General features: G+C 35.1%; 1 protein-coding gene across 9 annotated transcripts in view; it reads right to left on the bottom strand.

The window, feature by feature from the left end:
* Positions 1-20,758, bottom strand: part of EMSY (EMSY transcriptional repressor, BRCA2 interacting) — a 91,578-nt gene that overhangs the window by 31,296 nt on the left and 39,524 nt on the right. For all 9 annotated transcript variants that reach the window (XM_032427342.1, XM_032427336.1, XM_032427339.1 and 6 more), the window contains 3 exons: positions 17,918-18,172; positions 6,156-6,305; positions 3,188-3,358 (listed from right to left, as the gene is read on the bottom strand). In XM_032427342.1, coding sequence (XP_032283233.1) covers positions 3,188-3,358; positions 6,156-6,305; positions 17,918-18,172 — 576 coding nt within the window. The remainder of the gene's footprint in view (positions 1-3,187; positions 3,359-6,155; positions 6,306-17,917; positions 18,173-20,758) is intronic.

The raw sequence follows: 20,758 nt of genomic DNA, 5'->3' as shown, positions 1-20,758 counted from the left end.
CCTAACAATTTGGTCTCTTGGATAATGTTTTATGCTGCTTTGGTCAAAGAATGAGCAAATGAACGAACGAATGGAAAAGATATATAAACACCAGCTCCTTGCCTGAACATTGTACTAAGGGTCAAGAAAATCAAAATCAAGTCTTGCCACTGTCACAGGTTCTCATAATGTCCTTCGAGTGAAGATAATGAGTTCATCTCTGAAGGATCCAATCTTCTGCATAAAATAGGCATGGTTCCTTAACCAACCCTCAACAAAGTTCACAAAAAAACTTATGTATCTGATAGGCTCTCTATATATACACATATAAGTAAATATCTGATTCTAAGGAGTTAAATAACTGCAAAAATAGTCATGCCTTCCATTTAGTTGCTTATTCTAATGAAAAGAAAAAGCTGACCTTTCTAAAAAGCACTTTGGAAGCATGACTTTGCTTCTAGAGAAAAGGAAGTAAGAACTTCACATAATAATTTATGTATAATGGGATGCCTGAGTGGCTCAGTCAGTTAAGTGGCTGCCTTTGGCTCAGGTCATGATCCTGGAGTCCTGGGATTGAGCCCTGCATCAGGCTCCCTGCTCAGTGGAGAGCCTGCTTCTCCCTCTGCCTGCCGCTCGCCCTGCTTGTGTGCTCTTTCTCTCTCTCTCTCTCACTCTCGCTCTAGCTCAAGTAAATAAATAAAATCTTTAAGAAAATAATTCATGTATAATGATGTTTATCACGGGATTATTTATAATGACAAAAAAAATTGGAAGCAACCTAAAAACATTCAACAATGAGAAAATGGCTAAATTATGGTGCATCATATAAGAAAATATTGTGTAACCATTAACTGGGGGCAGAGGAGGTGTCAAGATACATTTAAAAGAATAGGAAAATAAGGGCGCCTGGGTGGCTCAGTTGGTTAAGCGACTGCCTTCGGCTCAGGTCATGATCCTGGAGTCCCGGGATCGAGTCCCGCATCGGGCTCCCTGCTCAGCGGGGAGTCTGCTTCTCCCTCTGACCCTCCTCCCTCTCATGCTCTCTGTCTCTCATTCTCTCTCAAATAAATAAATAAATAAATCTTTAAAAGAATAGGAAAATAAGATTATTCTGTGAAAAAAGGGGAAAAGCTGATTATATTAGATCTCAATGTAATTAAAAAAATACACACACATACACTTATAACCAAAAAATTGAACAGAAAAAGAAATGAACAGAAATACATACACTTAAATCTTAACATATTTCTCTGGATGGTAAAAATTATATGTTTTTAATTTTCTTTGTATCTTTCTGTATTTTCCAAATTACCCACAATAAGGGGGAAAGTATCATTTTTCTTTTTAAAGCCTTCTATTCTTACAGCTAGACGTCTGGGTATCTTTTAAGAAAAGCATTTCATTTTTGTTCGTGGGATAGGGGAGTCGGGTAGACACAAACTCTAGAATCCAGCATCTAATTATGGATTATCCAAATTCATCCAACTAGGCTTACCAGTTCACTGTGAATAGATAACCAGGGACTGAAAACTGCTAATAAACTAACCTGTAATCCCACTATCATGAAATAAAAAAAAATTATAAAATAAGAAGACTGTCTTTATAAAGAATATTGATATGTAACATAAGGATCAGTTTAGAGCAGTCAGAAATGAGAGATTCCTTAAAATAAAAGTGTCAGTGAAGCAGAAGTAGACACAAAACAAGCTCCATGCAATGAACAGCACTGTTTCAACTTTGTGCCAAGTACATCCTATCGTGCTGGAAAAGTTTAAGAACTCTTCTCATGTATACCCAATATACTTGAAAAAGCAGCTAACCATTGAGTTGTTTTGTATTTACATACAAAAGTGGATAAAATGTATACATGTAGAGGGTATATATCTCTGCTTCTAGGAAAATATGCTTGCTTACTATACTGCTCTAACCCGATACAAAGCAGCTAAATCATAAAGAAGGCCTGAAAACAGTGGCCTCATGACATCTAGACATTCCTTCAAGCTATAAGGTTATTATGAATTCATATATAAGTAAAGAAAAACCATTATGGTGATAAAAAGCTACATACCAATGAAGAATGACCACTTTTTGAAAAATGTTTGAGAATGTGCTCTATACCATTAAGATACTGTCAGGTAATAAATCAAAATTTGAGTTTTCACGGAGTTATTTAAAAAATCCTCTTAAAGCTAGAGTATGATGATTCTTTCCTTACTGGTTTCACCCTCCTCAGTTTGGCAAACATTGGATTTTCTCACTTACACTTAAAAATAGAGCCAATATTAGCAGCTTTAAATACAGTGCTTTATGCCAATACCATGCCCTGCTTTGTTTTTTTTATTCCCTGAGTTATCAGCAACATCATATATTGCCAGGAACTTCAATCCCTTCACTTTAAAATGTCAGAACAACTCACCTGGGGCATACAAAATATGGCTAGTCTACAAAAATGGTACACAGTTAAAGTCCACGGGGCTTGCTTGATGAGAGATTATTTACATAATTTTAATTAAAAACCAATAACGAAAACAGATGCTATGTTAACATTCCACTTCGGAGTCCACAGTCCAAATACTGCAGGAATTAATGAGCTGATAAAAACCAGGTATAAAGTCCCAAAATACCAATAAATATTAGCTTTCACTGAGTAAAATATTTCTTAAAAGTAAACAATCAATATAATGGTGAAAAGAAAATAAAGATACTCAAATTTTTTTTTTTAATAAGCTAAAGTGACATTAATAAATGAAATTATAAGATATGGTCCCTCAAAGATGAATAAATCCTAGTTCTTTCTTCCTCTATCTAGCTTGTGTGATCTTGGATAGGTCAATTTCAACTCTCTAAACTTAAATCTGTCTGTACCTGTCAACTGTGGGTGATACCAACTATTCAGATTTATCCATTCTGAAAGGACTGACAAATGGGAGAATACTCAGTAAATGAAAAATCTCTATACAAATATAAATCATAGTAATTCCATTCTGATTAAAAAGAACTAATGTTCTATTTTAAAACTGTCAAAAACTTAATGTGTGAAAATTTAATACTAGAAATAAAAAACTAGACTTAATCACTAAATATCAGGACTAAAAACAAAGCTCCAGATTTCTAAGCAGAAAACAGATCTAACAGAATCCTTCAACAGTGAGATGTTTTTTCCTCTTACTGGTTACCTATAGCTTAAACGTATTTCAGATATACCTACCAGAAACTATATTACTGCTAATTATCTTGCCCCCCAAGGTAGCTAATGACTTGGGTACTACTGTGATGATGCTACCACTGGTAGTTTTCACATAGGTTGCAGCTCCAGGGGTTGCAGCCATTCGACCTATGGACGGGCTCACTGTTGGCCGGGTATAGGTTGCCTGTGTGCCTATAAAAAGGGAAAAGCCAAAAGAAAAACTTGTCATTACTTATAGAAGAATGACAATTTATACAGTTTAGCTATAATTCAATGTAATCTACATTGCTTTAACTTGAAAATGGAATTTCAAGGTGTCAAGACATTAAGTAACAATTTATAGACAGTTTTCAATGCACATAGCAAGAACTACAGCCAAGTCAATTTGGATTAATTTTACACATAAAATTTTGTGATGTGTTGCATCAAATTACCAACCTCAAGAAAAAGTATAACTATGTTCCTTTCTTCCACTACCCTTCTTCCACTAGTTCTACGCCAAAAGAAACTTAAATTTAATCATCTTTCCTGCCAGAGCATTTTAGGTATTTCTGTTACAGATTTTAAGGTCTCTACATCTGTTTTATGCTGTCACAGTGCCAAACCCAATGTCAGCATTCAGCAAATAAGGCAGTATTGTTCGCTTAAAATTTTAGAAACTTACACTATTTTGTACTCTGCTACTCTCTAAATATATTTCTATCTTTTAAAGAATTATTCCATCATTTTACTAGAGATTAAAGTTGAAGCTGCCAAGAGTTGCCAGGAATATTTCTTTGGGCCGAAAAAGTTCACTATTTACATATTCCCTCAACTCTAACTGACCTGTTAGAAAATTTTTCTTCATGTCTCTCAAAGGATTTTGCACTCTTCCCCACTATTCCAAAGACGTTTTTCTTTTCCCAAACAAGAATTAAAAACTAACCAGATGAGCCTGTTATAGTTTCCTACAAGTCCAGTAACTCAGAAATACTATTCCTACACTAAGAACTATTAGTCTGGAGAAGAAAGAAGATGACTAAGATAATACCTTCTTTGACAGGAAAGCATTTTTTCATAATAATTAGAATGGTCATCGTGATAACTGTTTTCAACAACTCCCTCCCTGCAAAAATGCTTTTATCAAGATATTTAAAAATTTTTAAATACAATCACAACCCAAAAAAAGGAGGAGGGGAAGAACATTAAGTAGAATTAATTTAAGTCAGTTACAAACATACATTTGAATCCCCCTCAAAAAATCTAGTGCAAAGGGGGCACCTGGGTGGCTGAGATGATTAAACGTCTGCTTTCGGCTAAGGTCATGATCCCAGGGTCCTGGGATCGAGCCCCACATCGAGCTCCTGACTCAGCGGGGAGCCTGCTTCTCCCTCTCCCTCTGCCTCTCCCCCTGCTCATGCTTGCTCTCTCTCTCTCTCTCTCTGTATCTCTGTGTCTCAAATGAATAAATAAAATCTTAAAAAAAAAAATCTAGTGCAAAGTAAACATGCTACAAACATAATGTGAACCAGCTAAATTTTAACAAAAAATTTTCCACTTAAGCTTTTGTTTTAAAAATAGAAACACCTTTTCTAACAGAGATACACAGGCACAGACAGACACATTATTATTTTTTACTATCTTTCCCTAAGGTAAAGAATCATATATAAATAACACTATTATCTTTGTACCAAATGGAAAAAAGTTTGGGGCGGGGGGGAGGGGTGGGGAGGGTGGAGTATGATAAATTTAATGCAAGAACAGCGTGTTTTTAAAGCACAGGTTTTGCAGAGACAGCAAGTAGAATGGTGGTTGGCAGGGACTGTGGGAAGGTGGTAATGGAGAGTTATTGTTTAATGTGTAGAGTTTCAGTTTGGGAAGATGAAAAGGTTCTGAAGCCTGATGGTGATGATGGTTATAAAATAACATGAATGCACTGAATGTCAATGAAGTATACACTTAAAATGGTAAATTTCATGTTCTATTTTACCACAATTAAAAAGAAAAAAAGAGAGTCAAACAGATGGGGGTTCAAATCCCAGATCTTCCTTTTATTGGCTGCATGACTTTGGGCAAGTTGCTTAACATCAGTCTCTGTTTTGCTGCGAAAAGTGGAGATATTAAAGCCTAAGGAAGATTAAGTATAATGTCTGTATAGACCTTTACATCCTGGCCAATAAATGATAGCTTTATAAACTTGAGACAGGTATCATTTTACACTATTTACATTCTATCATCTAAGTACTGGCCCTTCTCAAAAAATCTGGTAAGAGTTATACAAATTTAAAATAGTAGTAATAGCTAATTCTTACATTAATTAATAATAATAGCTATTGAGCACTCTGCTGGGGACTGAACATACCTGATTTCCTCTAATACTTATAATACCCTTATGGTACAGGTATTGTTATCCCATTTAAACAGACAAGGGAAAAGACTTACAGGGATTAGTAACCTGCTCAAGGACACAAAGGGTGGTACTATTTAAAATGTTCTACACTGTCACTTCCTTGGGCATAGCCTGGTTGTTCTCATATATGGGCAAAATGGCATCCTGTGCTTCTCTCAGTCTGAGTAATGCTTACTACACCGCAATGTAATACAGACTTTCAACCTCCTAAGAGTGCAATCCTTCTGGGCTGGGAGAGTGTGTTTTCGGTTCCTCAACAAATCCTGACTAAACACCTACTTGCAGACCAGCTCTACATATATATGGTGAATAAAACAAAGATGGTCCCTTATCATGGAGCTTATGGTCTAGTAAGGTGAACTACATTAAATCAACAAACAAGTAGTGAAGAAATCAGAAACTGTAGTTATGTGCTATAAAGTAAAAGAACAGAAGACCATGACAATAATAAAAGAAAGCTAATTTTAGTTGGGGGGGAAAGGCTCTTAAAGAACTGTCTCATTAATCTCTATATCCCCAGTATCAAGCACTATGTTGATACAAAGAAATTACTCAATGACTATATGATGAATGAATGGACTGATGCTCAAGAAAACTTACCAGTAGGAGTGGTTACCAGTTTAGTTGTCATAATTGCACCATTACTGCTAACCACCATAATAGGGGAATTGCTACTGGTGGGCAGAGTTGCTGTCACTGGTTTGGGTAAGATTTTACTTGGTTGAACTTGTTGTGTGATGATTTTAACACCTTTGAAAGAAGAAAGAGAAATCTCAATACAGATTATTTTGAAAAACATTTTCCTTATACCAACCCAAGAGGGCAGTAGTTACACATATTTGCTCAGTCTTGCCTAAAGAGGAGCTTTTTTCAAAATGATGAAACTCTCAATTTTTATTCCTTAAATTCCTATCTTTCCTGATTCCTCTCATTCAAGAATATAATTAAGATATTACAGAAACTATTAACAATTTCTTTAAAAAAACATTTTTTCCTTTTGTCTATGATCATGTCAAATAAGAGCTTTCAAACCAAATTAGTGTAATGATGTGGATTTTTTTACATTTTTCAAAATTTTTATTTAAATGTTAATTGTTACATTGACTTTCCAAGTGTAAAATATCCATTTAAAAGAAATCTCTCAAAAAAAGTAAAATAAAAAATAAAATGAATCTCTCATGCTAACTATAAATTTAAGTACTAGTAATTGTTAATTGAGGAAGGAAATTTTTGGTAACACTTTTCCCCCTAACTTCACTGAAAAAAATCCGTGGGATGGAGTATATTGTCATAGACAACTAAAAATTATATTACTTTTTAGATAGTGATTTAGGTTGAGATATTAGGAAGCAAATACATCTATTTATTTAACAACCTTAAATAATTTTAAATTTCTTGTAGGCCAACTAAGAAGTTAAAATTATGATCATCACCTAGGCATAACTGGGCAAATTATTATCTCTATAACTCAGTTTTCTCATCCATAAAATATACTATCAGTATATACATTCTTGGGTTGTTATAAAGATTAAATAAATCAAAATTGTAAAGTACCTAATGCATAGCAAGAATTCAATAAAGTATTATTACTGTAGAGATAAAGAAACTCTGATTATAATAAATCATAACCAGTGAAGTTGTAGGGAAAAAATTTTTTCCAGTATTATCTCATTAGTGAATTACAATAATGCTTAAGACACATAAAAAGAAGTACACCTCCCCCAATAACCACAGACAGAAAAAACTTAATGGAATCATAAAAGATTACTTTGCTCAGTCCTATGCAAATAGACTGAAAATTTAGATCAAATAGATTATTATCTAGAAAAATATTAGTTATCAAAATGGACTTCAGAAAAGACAGGTATCTAATTAGACAAATTTCCTTAAGATAAATTTTAAGGAACTCCTCCCCCTTCATCAATAAATAGCAGGCCCAGATAGTTTCACAGAACAATTCTATAGTCTGTAAAAAGAAGATAATTACAATGTATTTAAAACCATTCCTCTTTAAAGTTCTCATTATCAGAAAAAAAAAAAATTTGTAACTGTGTGGTGATAAATGTTAACTAAACTTGTTGGGGTGATTATTTCATAATATATACATATATCAATCAAATCATTATGTTATACACCTAAAAATAATACAATGTTATATGTCAATTATACCTCAATTAAAAATGAAAACCATTCAGAGACCAATTTCTGACAAGAGAGCATGAGGAGCTCTGCTAATCTGCTAACCCAATGGAACTAGTAAAATGATAACCAATGAGAAGCTCTGGAAATAGTCCCAAGGACAAATGAAGAAACATCTATTCAAGAGTATGTAGAAAAATCCAGTAAGAAAGGAGAGATCTGTGGTATTTAAACTAAGACCTGTCCCTCCTTACCCACTAAGAGGGAGGGAAAGACTCCTCCCCAGACTGCTGTAGTCAAGAACAAAAGGTTTCCTCTTATTCCAGCTCCCTGTTAGAGGGCTTTCTTCTGAGGAGCAGCAGGACTTCAGTTTACCTCATCCTGCCCCCAGGTAGGTATTGCTAAGCCCCAGGCAAGTGATGTCAAGAAGTGTGCATTCCCTTCTTCTGCCAAGCCCCCAACTGATGGAACAAAGGCTATACTTTGGGCACAACGTTACTGAGAAACTGGAGTCCTGATCACCATTACCCTGGCTTGTGAGGTGGTGACTCTACCACCAGAAGCAAGCCAAGAGGATATCAGGCTGTTGCCCACACTCCTACCCTTGCCTTCACTGAGGGCTCAGCTTCTAGAGCAGGAGTGTCATTCAGAGAAGAGCTCCAGAGCTGCCTGAGGGTAAAAACAGATAATAAAATAGATAGTTTGCAATCTCTTCCCAAAGGAACTGGCTTCGTTTGTAATAGAGCATGGAGAAGTTCAAGCTCTCAAGAACAGTTGAGGACGTGATGAAAGGCGACTGGAAGAAGATTTATGGATTTAAGAAAAAACAGTCAGGGCGCCTGGGCAGCTCAGTTGGTTAAGCGTCTGCCTTTGGCTCAGGTCATGATCTCAGGGTCCTGGGGTTGAGCCCTGAGTCGGGCTCCCTGCTCAGAGGGGAATCTGCTTGTCCTTCTCCCTCTGCCCCTCAACCCTGCTCATGCTCTCTCTCAAATAAATAAAATCTTAAAAACAAACAAACAAAAAACCCCAACATTCAAGACAATAGGCCAGACAGCTTGCAGAAGAGAACTGAGGTATAAGGAAGCTAAGAGGAACCCTCTGTGGTCAGAACAAATACACCTCTGAAACTATTCCAACAATTTAGACTAGTTTGTAAAGCAACTTAAGACTCCAAGACACTGTTGAAAACAAAAGAGTAGTTTAACAGTTGGGTGTGGTCAGAGAAAGAGCAGGAGAGAGTCACACTGATTCCACTGTCATCTCAGAACAACTGTGAGCATACCCAGAGCTGTAACTCCCTGAGCAACAGCATCAGAAGCTTACTTCACTAAAATAATTGATCTAGTTACAAAACAACAAATAGTGAGGTAAATAACAAAAAAAATCACAGACTGGGAAGGTACAAGAAGACCAGTATCTAGCTACAATATATAATGCCTAATATCTAAAATATCAAGGGGTGCCTGGCTGGCTTAGTTGTAGAGCATGTGACTGTCAATCTCAGGGTTCTGAGTTGAAGCCCCACGTTGGGCATGGAGTCTACTTTTTCAAAAATAATTAAGTAAACTAAATAAAATATCAATATAAATATCTAAAATGTCCAGTTCCAACAAAATACAAGGAGGCATACAAAGAAACAGGAAAATATGACCCATACACTGGGAAAAAAAGCAGGCAACAGAAATTCCCTATGAGAGCAAACACATGTCAGATTTAACAACAAAAGACTTCAAAGTAGCCATTATAAATATGTTCACAGAAGTACAGGAAAGCATGATTATAGAAGTAAAAGCGGGTATGATAACAAAGTTGCATCAAATAGAGTATTAATAAAGCAACAGGAATTACAAAAAAAGAACCAAAGGGAAAATTTGGGGTTAAAAAGTATAATAACTGAAATAAAAAATTCGCTAGAGGGGCTCAAGAGTAGATTTGAACTGGCAGGAAAAAATAAAAGAGCAAATGTGAAAATAGAGCAATTAGATTATGCAAGCTGAAAAAAATGTCAGAGAAAAAAGAATGAAGAAAAATGAACAGAACCTCAGAGAAATGTAGAACAGCATCAAGTGCCCCAAACATATATGTAACAGAACTACCAAAAGAAAAGAACAGCAAGAAAAGAGAAGAAGAAATATTCAAAGAAATTGCTGAAAATGTCCTAAATTTATTTGAAAAGCAGTAACTTATACATTCAGGAAGCTCTATAAACTCCAAACAGAATAAACACAAAGAGATCTACAAACAGACACATCATACTAAAAATGCTAAAAGTCAAAAGCAACAGAAGAAATCTTGAAAGTAACAAGAAAAAACCAACTTATCACTTATAAAGGAACTGCATTAAGGTTAATAACTGACTTCTCAGCAGAAACTGTAGAGTTTAACAGGCATTAAGACAACTATTCCAAGTGTTCAAAGAAAAAAACTGCCAACCAAGAATCCAATATCCAGCAAAGCTATCTTTCAGAAATGAAGGCAAAATAAAGACTTTACCAGATAAACAAAAATAGAGGGAATCTGTTGCTAGTAACAATGTGTTGCCTTACAACAGACACTAAAGGAAGTTCTATGAAAAGAAGGAACAAGGAACAAAACTTTGATGTTCACTCTTGACAGTTATACTCAACATTTTACTAGAGACTCTAGTCAGGGAAATTAGGCAAGAAAAAGAAATACAAGGCATCCAGACTGTAACAGCAGAAATCATCTCTATTTGTAGATGACATGATCTTTTATATAGGAAATCCTAAGAAATTCACCTGTAACTATTAGAGCTAAAAAATGAGTTCAGCAAAGGTACAGGGTATTAAATCAACACAAAAATCAGTTGCATTTGTATAAATTAGCAATGAATAATCCAAAAAATGAAATTAACAATTTCATTTACAGTAGCTTCAAAAAAATACTTAGGAATAAATTTAACAAAAGAAGTGTAAAATTTATACTCCAGAAACCATACAACATTGTTGAAATAAATTAAAGAAGATCTAAATAAATGGGAAAACATCTCATGTTCATGGATCAAAAAATTTAACATTATTAAGATGGTAATACTCCTAAACTGACCTACAGATTCAATGCGATCCCTATCGGAATCTCAGTTGACTTCTTTATAGAAATTGATAAGCTGATTCCAAAATTCATATGGAATTGCAAGGGATCCAAACAGTCAAAACGATCCTTAAAAACAGAACAAGATAATAGCAATTACACTTCCTGGTTTCAAAACGTACTACAAATGAGTGGTAACCAAAACAATGCGGCACTGGCATATGGATACACATACACATTAATGGAACAGAATTGAGAGTACAGAAACAAACCCACACATGTGGTTGACTGATTTTCAATAAGTTCAGCAGTGGGGGCGGGAGGGGGGGAGATAGTCTTTTCAATAAATGGTACTGGAACAAATGGATAGCCATATGCAAAAGAATGAAATGGGAGGCTTACTTCACATCATAACAAAATTAACTCAAAATGGCTCAAAGACCTAAATTTAAGAAGTAAAACTATCAAACACTTAGAAAAAGACAAAGAGATAAATCTTTATGATCAGGGATTTGGTAAAAGATTCTTAAATATGATACCAAAAGCATAAGCAACATTAGAAAAAATAAACTGGACATCACCAAAATGAAAAACTTTTGTAATAGGACATCATCAAGAAAGTGAAAAGACAACCAACAGAATGGCAGGAAATATCTGTAAATCACATATCTAATAAGGGTTTAATATCTAAAATATATAAACTAAAAAAAACTACTACAACTCAGTGATAAAAAGACAACCCAATTTAAAAATGGACTAAGGATATAAATAAATATTTCTCCAAGGAGGATATAAAAAGGGCCAATAAGCACAGGAAAAGGTGTTTGACATCATTAGTCATCAGAAAAATGCAAATCAAAACCACAATGAAATACCACTTCACACAAACCAGGAGGGCTAGAATCGAAAAGTCAGAGAATAACAGGTGTTGGAAAGGAGGACGAGAAATTGGAACCCTCATACACTAATGGAGATGTAAAATGGTACAGTCATTTTGGAAAACAGTCCAGTAGTTTCTCAAACAATTATACATAGTTACCATACAGCTGAGCAATTCCACTCCAAGGTATATACACAAGAGAACTGAATACCCAAAAACTTACACACGAATGCTTTCCACAGAATATACTCATAACAGCCAACAGGTGGAAAAAATCCAAATGTATATCAATGGACAAATGGATAAACGAAATGTGAAATAGTATTTGGCCATAAAAAGGAATGAAGTACCAATACATGTATGTACCTTGAAAACACTGTTAGGTGAAAGAAACCAGTCACGAAAGACCACATATTACATGAGTCCATTCATATGAAAATCCAGAGACAGAAAGTAGATTAGTGGTTGCTTAGGGCTGGAGAGGCTGTCATAGGGAGCAGAGAATGATAACTAATGGTTACAGGGTTTTTTTTCGAAGTGATGAAAATGTTCTAAAATCAACGTGGCGATGGTCACACATATCTGTGAATATACTAAATACTACTGAACTGTACACTTTGAATAGTTATTTGAATGGTAAATTATATCTTAATAAAGCTTTTTTTAAAAAAAAATTCCAAGCATTTTTAAAAAGGAAAACATTACAATTCTTTCTTGAAAGCACACATAACATTAAACTAAAGCCTGACAAAGACTGTACACAAAAAGAAAACTACAGACCAACTTCCCAAGACTAGCAATACACAATCAATTTCTCATACTGGGATAAATTGCAAAATATTTAAATGTAAAAAATGTGAACTGTAACTATAAATCTAGAAGCATTAAAGACTACACTGATAAATTCAACTATATAAAAACAAAAAAAGATCTACACAGCAGAAGTCCCCATAAATAAAGTCAACAACAGACAGACAAACGGGGAGGAAAATCTCTGCAAATCATGAAACACACACAAGGCTTGCTAATTATCCTGATATAATAAAATTCCCAGAAATTGAGAGAAAAATACCACAGTAGAAGTATGGACAATGAATACAGACTGCACACAAAAAATAAAATACAAAGGGCTCTCAAACATAAAGAGTGTTCACAAACTCACTCTAGATATGAGAAATGAAAATAAAACAACACAGAGAAAATGAAATACTTAAGTATAAATGTAACAAAACATGTACAGGATTTGTACACTGAGAACTGTGAAACACTGATGAAAGTGAAAGAAGACCTAAATGAATGGAGTGCCACACTCTGTTCATGAACTGGGTAACTCAACACAATGTCAATTCTTCCTAAACTCATCTAGAAGCTTAATGCAATTCCTAGGAAAATCCCAGTAAAGTTTTACTACACACAGATACATTTAATCTTAAATTTATATAGAAAGGCAACAAAACTAGAATAGCTAAAATAATTTTGAAATAGAAAAATAAAGTGGAAGGAATCACTCTATCTACATTAGAGCTTCCTATATAGCTATTATAATCAAGATAGAATGGTACTAACAGAGAGACAGACACAAAGATCAATGGAACAAATGGAGTACCTAAAAATAAACCCACACAAATATGCCCAACTGATTTCTGACAAAGATGCCAAAGCAATTCAATAGAGTTTGATAGCCTTTTCAACAAAGGGTGCAAAAGCAATTACATCCACAGGCAAAAAAAAATTAACCTTGACCTAAACCTCACACTTAATTATATAAAAATTCACTCAAAATAGATTATGACTTAGATAAAACTATAAAACTTTTAGAGAAAAAAATAGGAGAAAAATGTTAAAACCTAGAGCTATGCAAAGTTCTTTGAATTGATACCAAAGACATGATCCATAAGAGGAAAAACTGATGATAAACTAGACTGAATCAAAATCTAGTATGAGTGAACAATCCAGAGCTACTAGTGGGACTTTACTACTTACATATTCCTCCTATAACTATGATGGTTAGACTTCTTAAGCAGTCATGGCATAAGACCCTATAATTGAGGAACTTAAGACAGATGGGGAAAATAGCGTTAGAAGACTGAGGTTTTTGAGTCAATCTAGAAAAGCTTTCATAAGCATTTTCACATGGAATAAAAGAGAATCCAGACAACATAATAAATATATAATATCATATAGCCACACTAGATTTTGCATAATTAACTATACCTTGTGCTCACTAGAAATTTTTTAGTATCTCCTACCCCTGCTGTTCAAAAGAGATGATTAAAAATTCATTTTTAGAATAAGACAAGCATTACCCTGATACCAAAACCAGATAAAGACACCAGGAAAAAAAAAAAAAAAAGAACTATAGGCCAATATTTCTGATGAACATAGATGCAAAAATCCTTAACAAAATACTAGCAAACTGCATCCAACAATACATTAAAAAAATCATTCACCACCATCAAGTGGGATTTATTCCTGTTGCAAGAGTGATTCAAGATTTGCAAATCAATCAATGTGATACATCACGTTAATAAGAGAAAGGATAAGAACTATACAATCATTTCAGTAGACGCAGAAAAGGCACTTGACAAAGTATAACATCCATTCATGGTAAAAGCCTTCAACAAAGGTTTAGAGGGAACATACGTCAACATATTAAAGACCATATATGAAAAACCCACAGCAAACATCATACTCAATGGGGAAAAACTGAGAGCTTTCCCCCTAAGGTCAGGAACAAGACAAGGATGTCTACTCTCACCACTTTTATCCAACATAGAACTGGAAATCCTAGCCACAGCAATCAGACAACAAAAAGAAACAAAAGGCATCTAAATCAGTAAGGAAGAAGTCAAACTTTCATTATTTGCAGATGACATGACACTCTATATAGAAAACCTGAAAGACTCCAAAAAAACCTGCTAGAACTAATATATGAAGTCAGTAAATGCACAGGATACAAAAAACACAGTAAATTCACAGGATACAAAAACAGAAATCTGTTGCATTTCTATACACCAATAATGAAGCTGCAAAAAAGAAATTAAGAAACAATCCCATTTATAATTGCACCCAAAACAACAAGATACCCAGGAATAAAACTAACCAAAGAGGTAAAAGAGCTATACTCTGAAAACTGTAAAACACTGATGAAATTGAAGATGACACAAAGAAATGGAAAGACATTCCATGTTCATGGATTGAAAGACCAAATATTGTTAAAATGTCTATACTACTCAAAGCAATCTACGCATTTAATCCAATCCCTATCAAAATACCACCAGCATTTTTCACAGAGCTAGAACAATCCTAAAATTTGTATGGAACCACAAAAGACCCTGAATAGCCAAAGCAATCGTGAAAAAGAAAAGCAAAGCTGGAGGCATCACAATTCCAGATTTCAAGTTATATTACAAAGCTGTAGATATCAAAACAGTATGGTACTGGCTCAAAAATAGAAACACAAATCAATGGAACAGAAGAGAAAACTCAGAAATATACCCACAAATCAATTAATCTTTGACAAAGCAGGAAAGAATATCCAATGGGAAAAATAAAGTCTCTTGAACAAATGGTATGGGGAAAACTGGGCAGCAATATGCAAAAGAATGAAACTGGACCACTTTCGGGGTGCCTGGGTGGCTCAGTTGGTTAAACATCTGCCTTCAGCTCAGGTCATGATCCTGGATCCTGGGATTGAGCCCTGCATCAGGTTCCCTGCTCAGTGGGGAGCCTGGTTCTCCCTCTGTTCCCCACTGGTGCTCTCTCTCTCGCTCTTTATCTCAAATAAATAAATAAAATCTTAAAAAAAAAAAAAAAAGAAAGAAAAAGAAACCGGACCACTTTCTTACACCATACACAAAAATAAATTCAAATGGATTACAGACCTAAATGTGAGACGTGAAACCATAAAAATCCTAGAAGGGAACACAGGTAGTAACTTCTCTGACATTGGTTGTAACAATTTTTTTCTAGATATGTCTCCTGAAGCAAGGGAAACAAAAGCAAAAATAAACTTGGGGACTACATCAAAATAACAGGCTTCTACATAGTGACAGTGAAGGAAACATCAACAAAACTAAAAGCTATGGAATGGGAGAAGATATTTGCAAATGACATATCTGATAAAGGGTTAATATCCAAAATATATAAAGAACTTATAAAACTCAACACCTAAAAAACAAATAATCCAATTAAAAAAAGGACAGAAGACACGAACAGACATTTCTCCAAAAAAAGACATTCGGATGGCCAACAGACACATGAAAAGATGCTCATCATCACTTATTCTCAAGGAAATGCAAATCCAAACTACAATGAGGTATCACCTCACACCTGTCAGAATGGCTAAAATCAAAAACAAGAAAGAATTGTTGGCAAGGACCCTCATGCACTGTTGGTTGGGAATGCAAACTGGTGTAGCCACTGTGGAAGACAGTATGGAGGTTTCTCAGAAAGTTAAAAATAGAACTACCCTATGATGTAACAATCGCACTATTGGGTATATTTACCCAGAGAATATAAAAACACTAATTTGAAGGGATACATGCACCTCTATGTTTACTGCAGCATTATTTTCAATAGCTAAACTATGGAAGCAGCCAAAGCGTCCATTGATAGATGAATGGAGAAGGAAGATGTTGTGTGTGTGTGTGTGTGTGTGTTTGTGTGTGTGTATACACACAATGGAATATTATTCAGCCATAAAGAAGAATGAAATCTGGCCATTTACAACAACATGAATGGAGCTAAAGAATATAATGCAAAATAAGTCAGTTGGAGAAAGACAAATAATGTAGGGTTTCACTGAAATGTGGAATTTAAGAAAAACAAATGAGCAAAGGGAAAGAGAGAGACAGAGGGGGAGAGAGAGAGAGAAACTTAGAGAGAGACTCTTAACTATAGAGAACTGATGGTTACCAGAAGGGAGGTGGGTGGGGGGGATGGGTTAAATAGGTGATGGGGATTAAGGGGTGCACTTATTGTGATGAGCACCAGGTGATAAGTGGAACTGTAGAACCACTATATTGTACACCTGAAACTAATACAACACTGTTTGTTAACTAACGAATTAAAATAAAAACTAAAAAGAAAGAAAGAAATCCTGTCATTTGCAACAATGTGGATGGACCCTGAGGGTATTATGTTAAGTGAAATAAGACAGAGAAAGACACATACTGAATGATCTCACTTACATGTAGAATCTTAAAAAAAACAAACAAAAAAAGGACTCACAGATACAAAGAATACTGATGTTTGCCAGAGGCAGGTGGTGGAGGGCTGGCCAAAATGGGTAAAGGTGGTCAGAAGGTATAAACTTCCAGTTATAAGATAAATAAATCCTGAGCATGTAACCTACAGTATGGTGACTATAGTTAACAATACTGTACTATATTTGAAAGTTGCTTAGAGAATAAATCTTAAAAGTTCTCATCACAGGAAATGAAATGTTACGATGTGTAATAATGGATGTTAACTAAATTTATTGTAATCATTTTGAAATATATAAAGAAATCATTATGTTGTACACCTATAAGTAATACAATGTTTGAGATATGTCAGTCATATCCCAAAACTAGTAATAAAATGTTCCTATCGAAAAACAAATCTGAAAATGTCAGCATCTTCAAATGCTTCTTTTACCACCAAATAAAGTCCAGACTCATTGGAGGAAGAAAAAAAGCCATTTCCATTTCTTAAAGATATTAAGTATATTGAGAGTCTTTTTAATTTCCCTGTGTTCGAACCCCCATCTTACTTGCTTTTCTATTCAATACTTTTATGATTCAATAACTTACACTAATTGACTCCTACTTCTGAGTTCCCACTGTGCTAGAGATGCTTTCAATAAACTCCTAAATTATTATTCCACAAACTTCTTCATTGTACACAATGTCTTACAATCTTAGCACCTCTGCTCATACAATTTTATGCCAAATTCATAATATAGCATTCTAACATAAAACTCTCCAGACTAATTTTTCGACTGCCTACTTTCTATAACCCCAATGCATCCAGAGTATAATTTTAAAATCTGGGTTTGCTTCCTCAGCTTCCTTATCTCCCTGGAGAGTTCATTGAAAATAACTGTTCCTGCTGAGCAAATTGCTTTTTTTCTCATTTCTATTCCCAAGCTCCAGTTCTTTATATAAGTATTTCCAACAGGAGACTCTCAAAACGTATTTTGGAATTAAAACTCTGGTGCTTGAGGGAACTGTATATCCATATATACTCACAGTCTTCAGAGAAGTAGTGACTAAGGAAGAATTACATCTTATAAACATTTTCCAGTTACCTGACTCCTGTTTGATTTGAATGGTAGGCTTGATACCAGGTGGCAAAGGAGATTGCTGAGGCTGTTGCTGATGAGATACTGGAGCAGGCTGGGCCACCTGTTGCTGGGTCTGTTGCTGCACTTGATGTAACTGCTGCTTAGGAGGCTGTTGATGCTGTTTAGGAAACTGTGCAAGAATCTGAGTTGGGGCACCTACTAAACTTTTGGGGGAAGGAAGTCTGGTTGATGCCATTTTGATCGCTGATGTAGATACGCCTGTAGAAGAGTAGGGGGAAAGAATTTAATAGTAAAGCACAGTTAAAGCTACTTCTTGTAGTAGATGATAAAGACTAGGTAAATCAATAAAAACAATGATTAAGCACCTGTTAAATGTCATACATAATATGTGGTATTTACATATTTGAAACTTTGAAGGAAGGTATCATTGCTCTCACACTCAAAAAAATTGATTTTCCCTTGGTGAAAGTTAAGAGTGAAAGATAAAATAACAGGAAGGATACTCACTTGTCTCTCAATAAATTTTCTGTTGGAAAAGACAGGTTCTAAATGTGAATAATATAAGAACACAGCAAACTAAGTTTTGAATCTTATTTGTAATACATTTTTGAAATGAATTGAACTTTTCAGGTTCCAATAAGTCAATTTAAATAAGGCAAGAGAAAATATTTCACACTGAAACATTCATCTTTTGAACTATTCAGCATGGCAAAGTAGCTTTTCTAAATCTCATTTCTGATGATCTATAAATTAAAGTCATTTCTTGAGAACTCTAACTGGGTCATTAAGTAACCTGTGAAAAATTACAAGTGGGCATACTCAATACATCCATAGCAAAACAATTCTAATGACATATGGAATTAAGACATTGCTTCTCAGGGCAATGCTAATATTAGCAGCATGCATAGGTAAGGAGTATCAGTAACTTCCACTAAAGATGTACGAGTTTGAGAGAAATTCTTCCCTCTCCCAGATATTTCCTCAGTAATTTTCTTATAATTCTTCAATAACAAAACAGGACTATTATCTATAAATGATTTAATTTTCCTAACCTGGAATATAACTCATCAACTTTTTGAGCACTGCTGAAATGAAATGAAACTCATAAATTAATAGCGCAATTGTCAAATTCTTAGACTATTTCATACCTTCTTCTTCCATACCCTTCATTATGAACAATTACATTGCATTATAGAAAAAATTTTAAACAATATCACATTCCTATCTAAAATGTTCTGGAGAATGATAAAGATGGAAAAGAAACCTTGAGAAGTCATTCTGATTCCCAGGGGCCTCAGCTCCCCCATCTGTTGAATTTTCCTTGCCCTATAGGTCTCTAAGGGTTGCTGTGTGGATCAGGTAAAATCATAGACTGAGGACTACTTTGAGAGACAAAAGGTGTAATCAGAATCACCAGGAGGGCTTACCCACATTACCTACACATTCTCTCACCTCACCCAAACCCAACCCTCTCCAAATACTAGTATTTGACATGTCTGTGTTATACTGCTTAGTTGTGCTGAACAAGATTATCTCTGGAGCCCCGTTTGGTACCAACATTTTATGACTCAATGAATATAAAGTTTTATACAAGTGAAAGATATTATTTTTAAACTATTTAAAAGCTCTAACCTTTATACTAAATTTATAATGAATTCCTGCATTGAGATAAACTCTGTACATGGTAAACCCCCTCTGTTCTCCAAATAGTTCTTTATAGTAAAAGTATGTGATGTAAAAGCAGTCAGGATAACTTTAGAATCTGAGAAGTATGTCCAAATCATGCCTTCAACATATAAACACATTAACAGCTGTATGATCTGACTGAAGTATTTAATCTGAGTATTTGTTCATTCAGTAAAAATTTACTGAGCACAAACTTTATGCTAGATCCTTGGGAAACTATATTGTATCCATGAAACTGTCCTTACCCTCAGAAAGGTTACAAGAGAATATAATCAAATGATTATACAAATCTATTATTACAAACTGTAATGAAAGCTATTTCTGTTTTAACAAGTGAAAGGTCCTCTTCCTTTTGCCCTTTGTTTCCCAAACAATTCAGCACTAAAGTTGTCAGCTGGTGCAAAGCAAGATGAACAACTAGGCAGCTAAACAGAAGAGTGGCTTAGCATGAAATGTCAGAGCCCACTGCAGAAACAGGGCTAGCATGGAAATCAGAGTAAGATGAGGAGGGTGTCCATGCTGGGAAACTCAGGAGACAGCACGCATGTAGAGTTACAGCCCAAGTAAGACAGAGAGGAGTTCCCTGAGTGTGAGCTACCTAACAAAGAGTCTCAAAGCTTGAGCAGAATGTCCACTGGAAGGGGTGGCTAAGGTAGTATCAGAATCCAAAAGAAAGGAAAAGGCCTTCTGGGTGGGAGGGCAGCCTGTCATAGGTGTTAGAGCTGAGAAGGGTGAGACTGGCATCCATGCAGAAGGGTGATGTGGGGAGAGTGTCAGAAACAGGTGGGGTGAATATGATCCAGCAATTGCACTACTGGGTATTTACCCCAAAGATACAAAAGTAGGGACCCGAAAGGGTACGTGCACCCCGATGTTTATAGCAGCAATGTCCACAATAGCCAAACTGTGGAAAGAGCCAAGATGTCCATCAACAGATGAATGGATAAAGAAGATGTGGTATATATATACAATGGAATATTATGCAGCCATCAAAAGGAATGAGATCTTGCCATTTGCAACGACGTGGATGGAACTGGAGGGTATTATGCTGAGCGAAATAAGTCAAACAGAGGAAGACATGTATCATATGACCTCACTGATATGAGGAATTCTTAATCTCAGGAAACAAACTAAGGGTTGCTGGAGTGGGGGGTGGGG

The sequence above is a fragment of the Phoca vitulina genome, unplaced genomic scaffold, assembly GCF_004348235.1.
Source record: "Phoca vitulina isolate PV1807 unplaced genomic scaffold, GSC_HSeal_1.0 scaffold36, whole genome shotgun sequence".
NCBI classification, from domain to species: Eukaryota; Metazoa; Chordata; class Mammalia; order Carnivora; family Phocidae; genus Phoca; species Phoca vitulina.
Note: the sequence above shows the minus strand (reverse complement) of the source record. Positions and strands in the feature narration are given on the sequence as shown.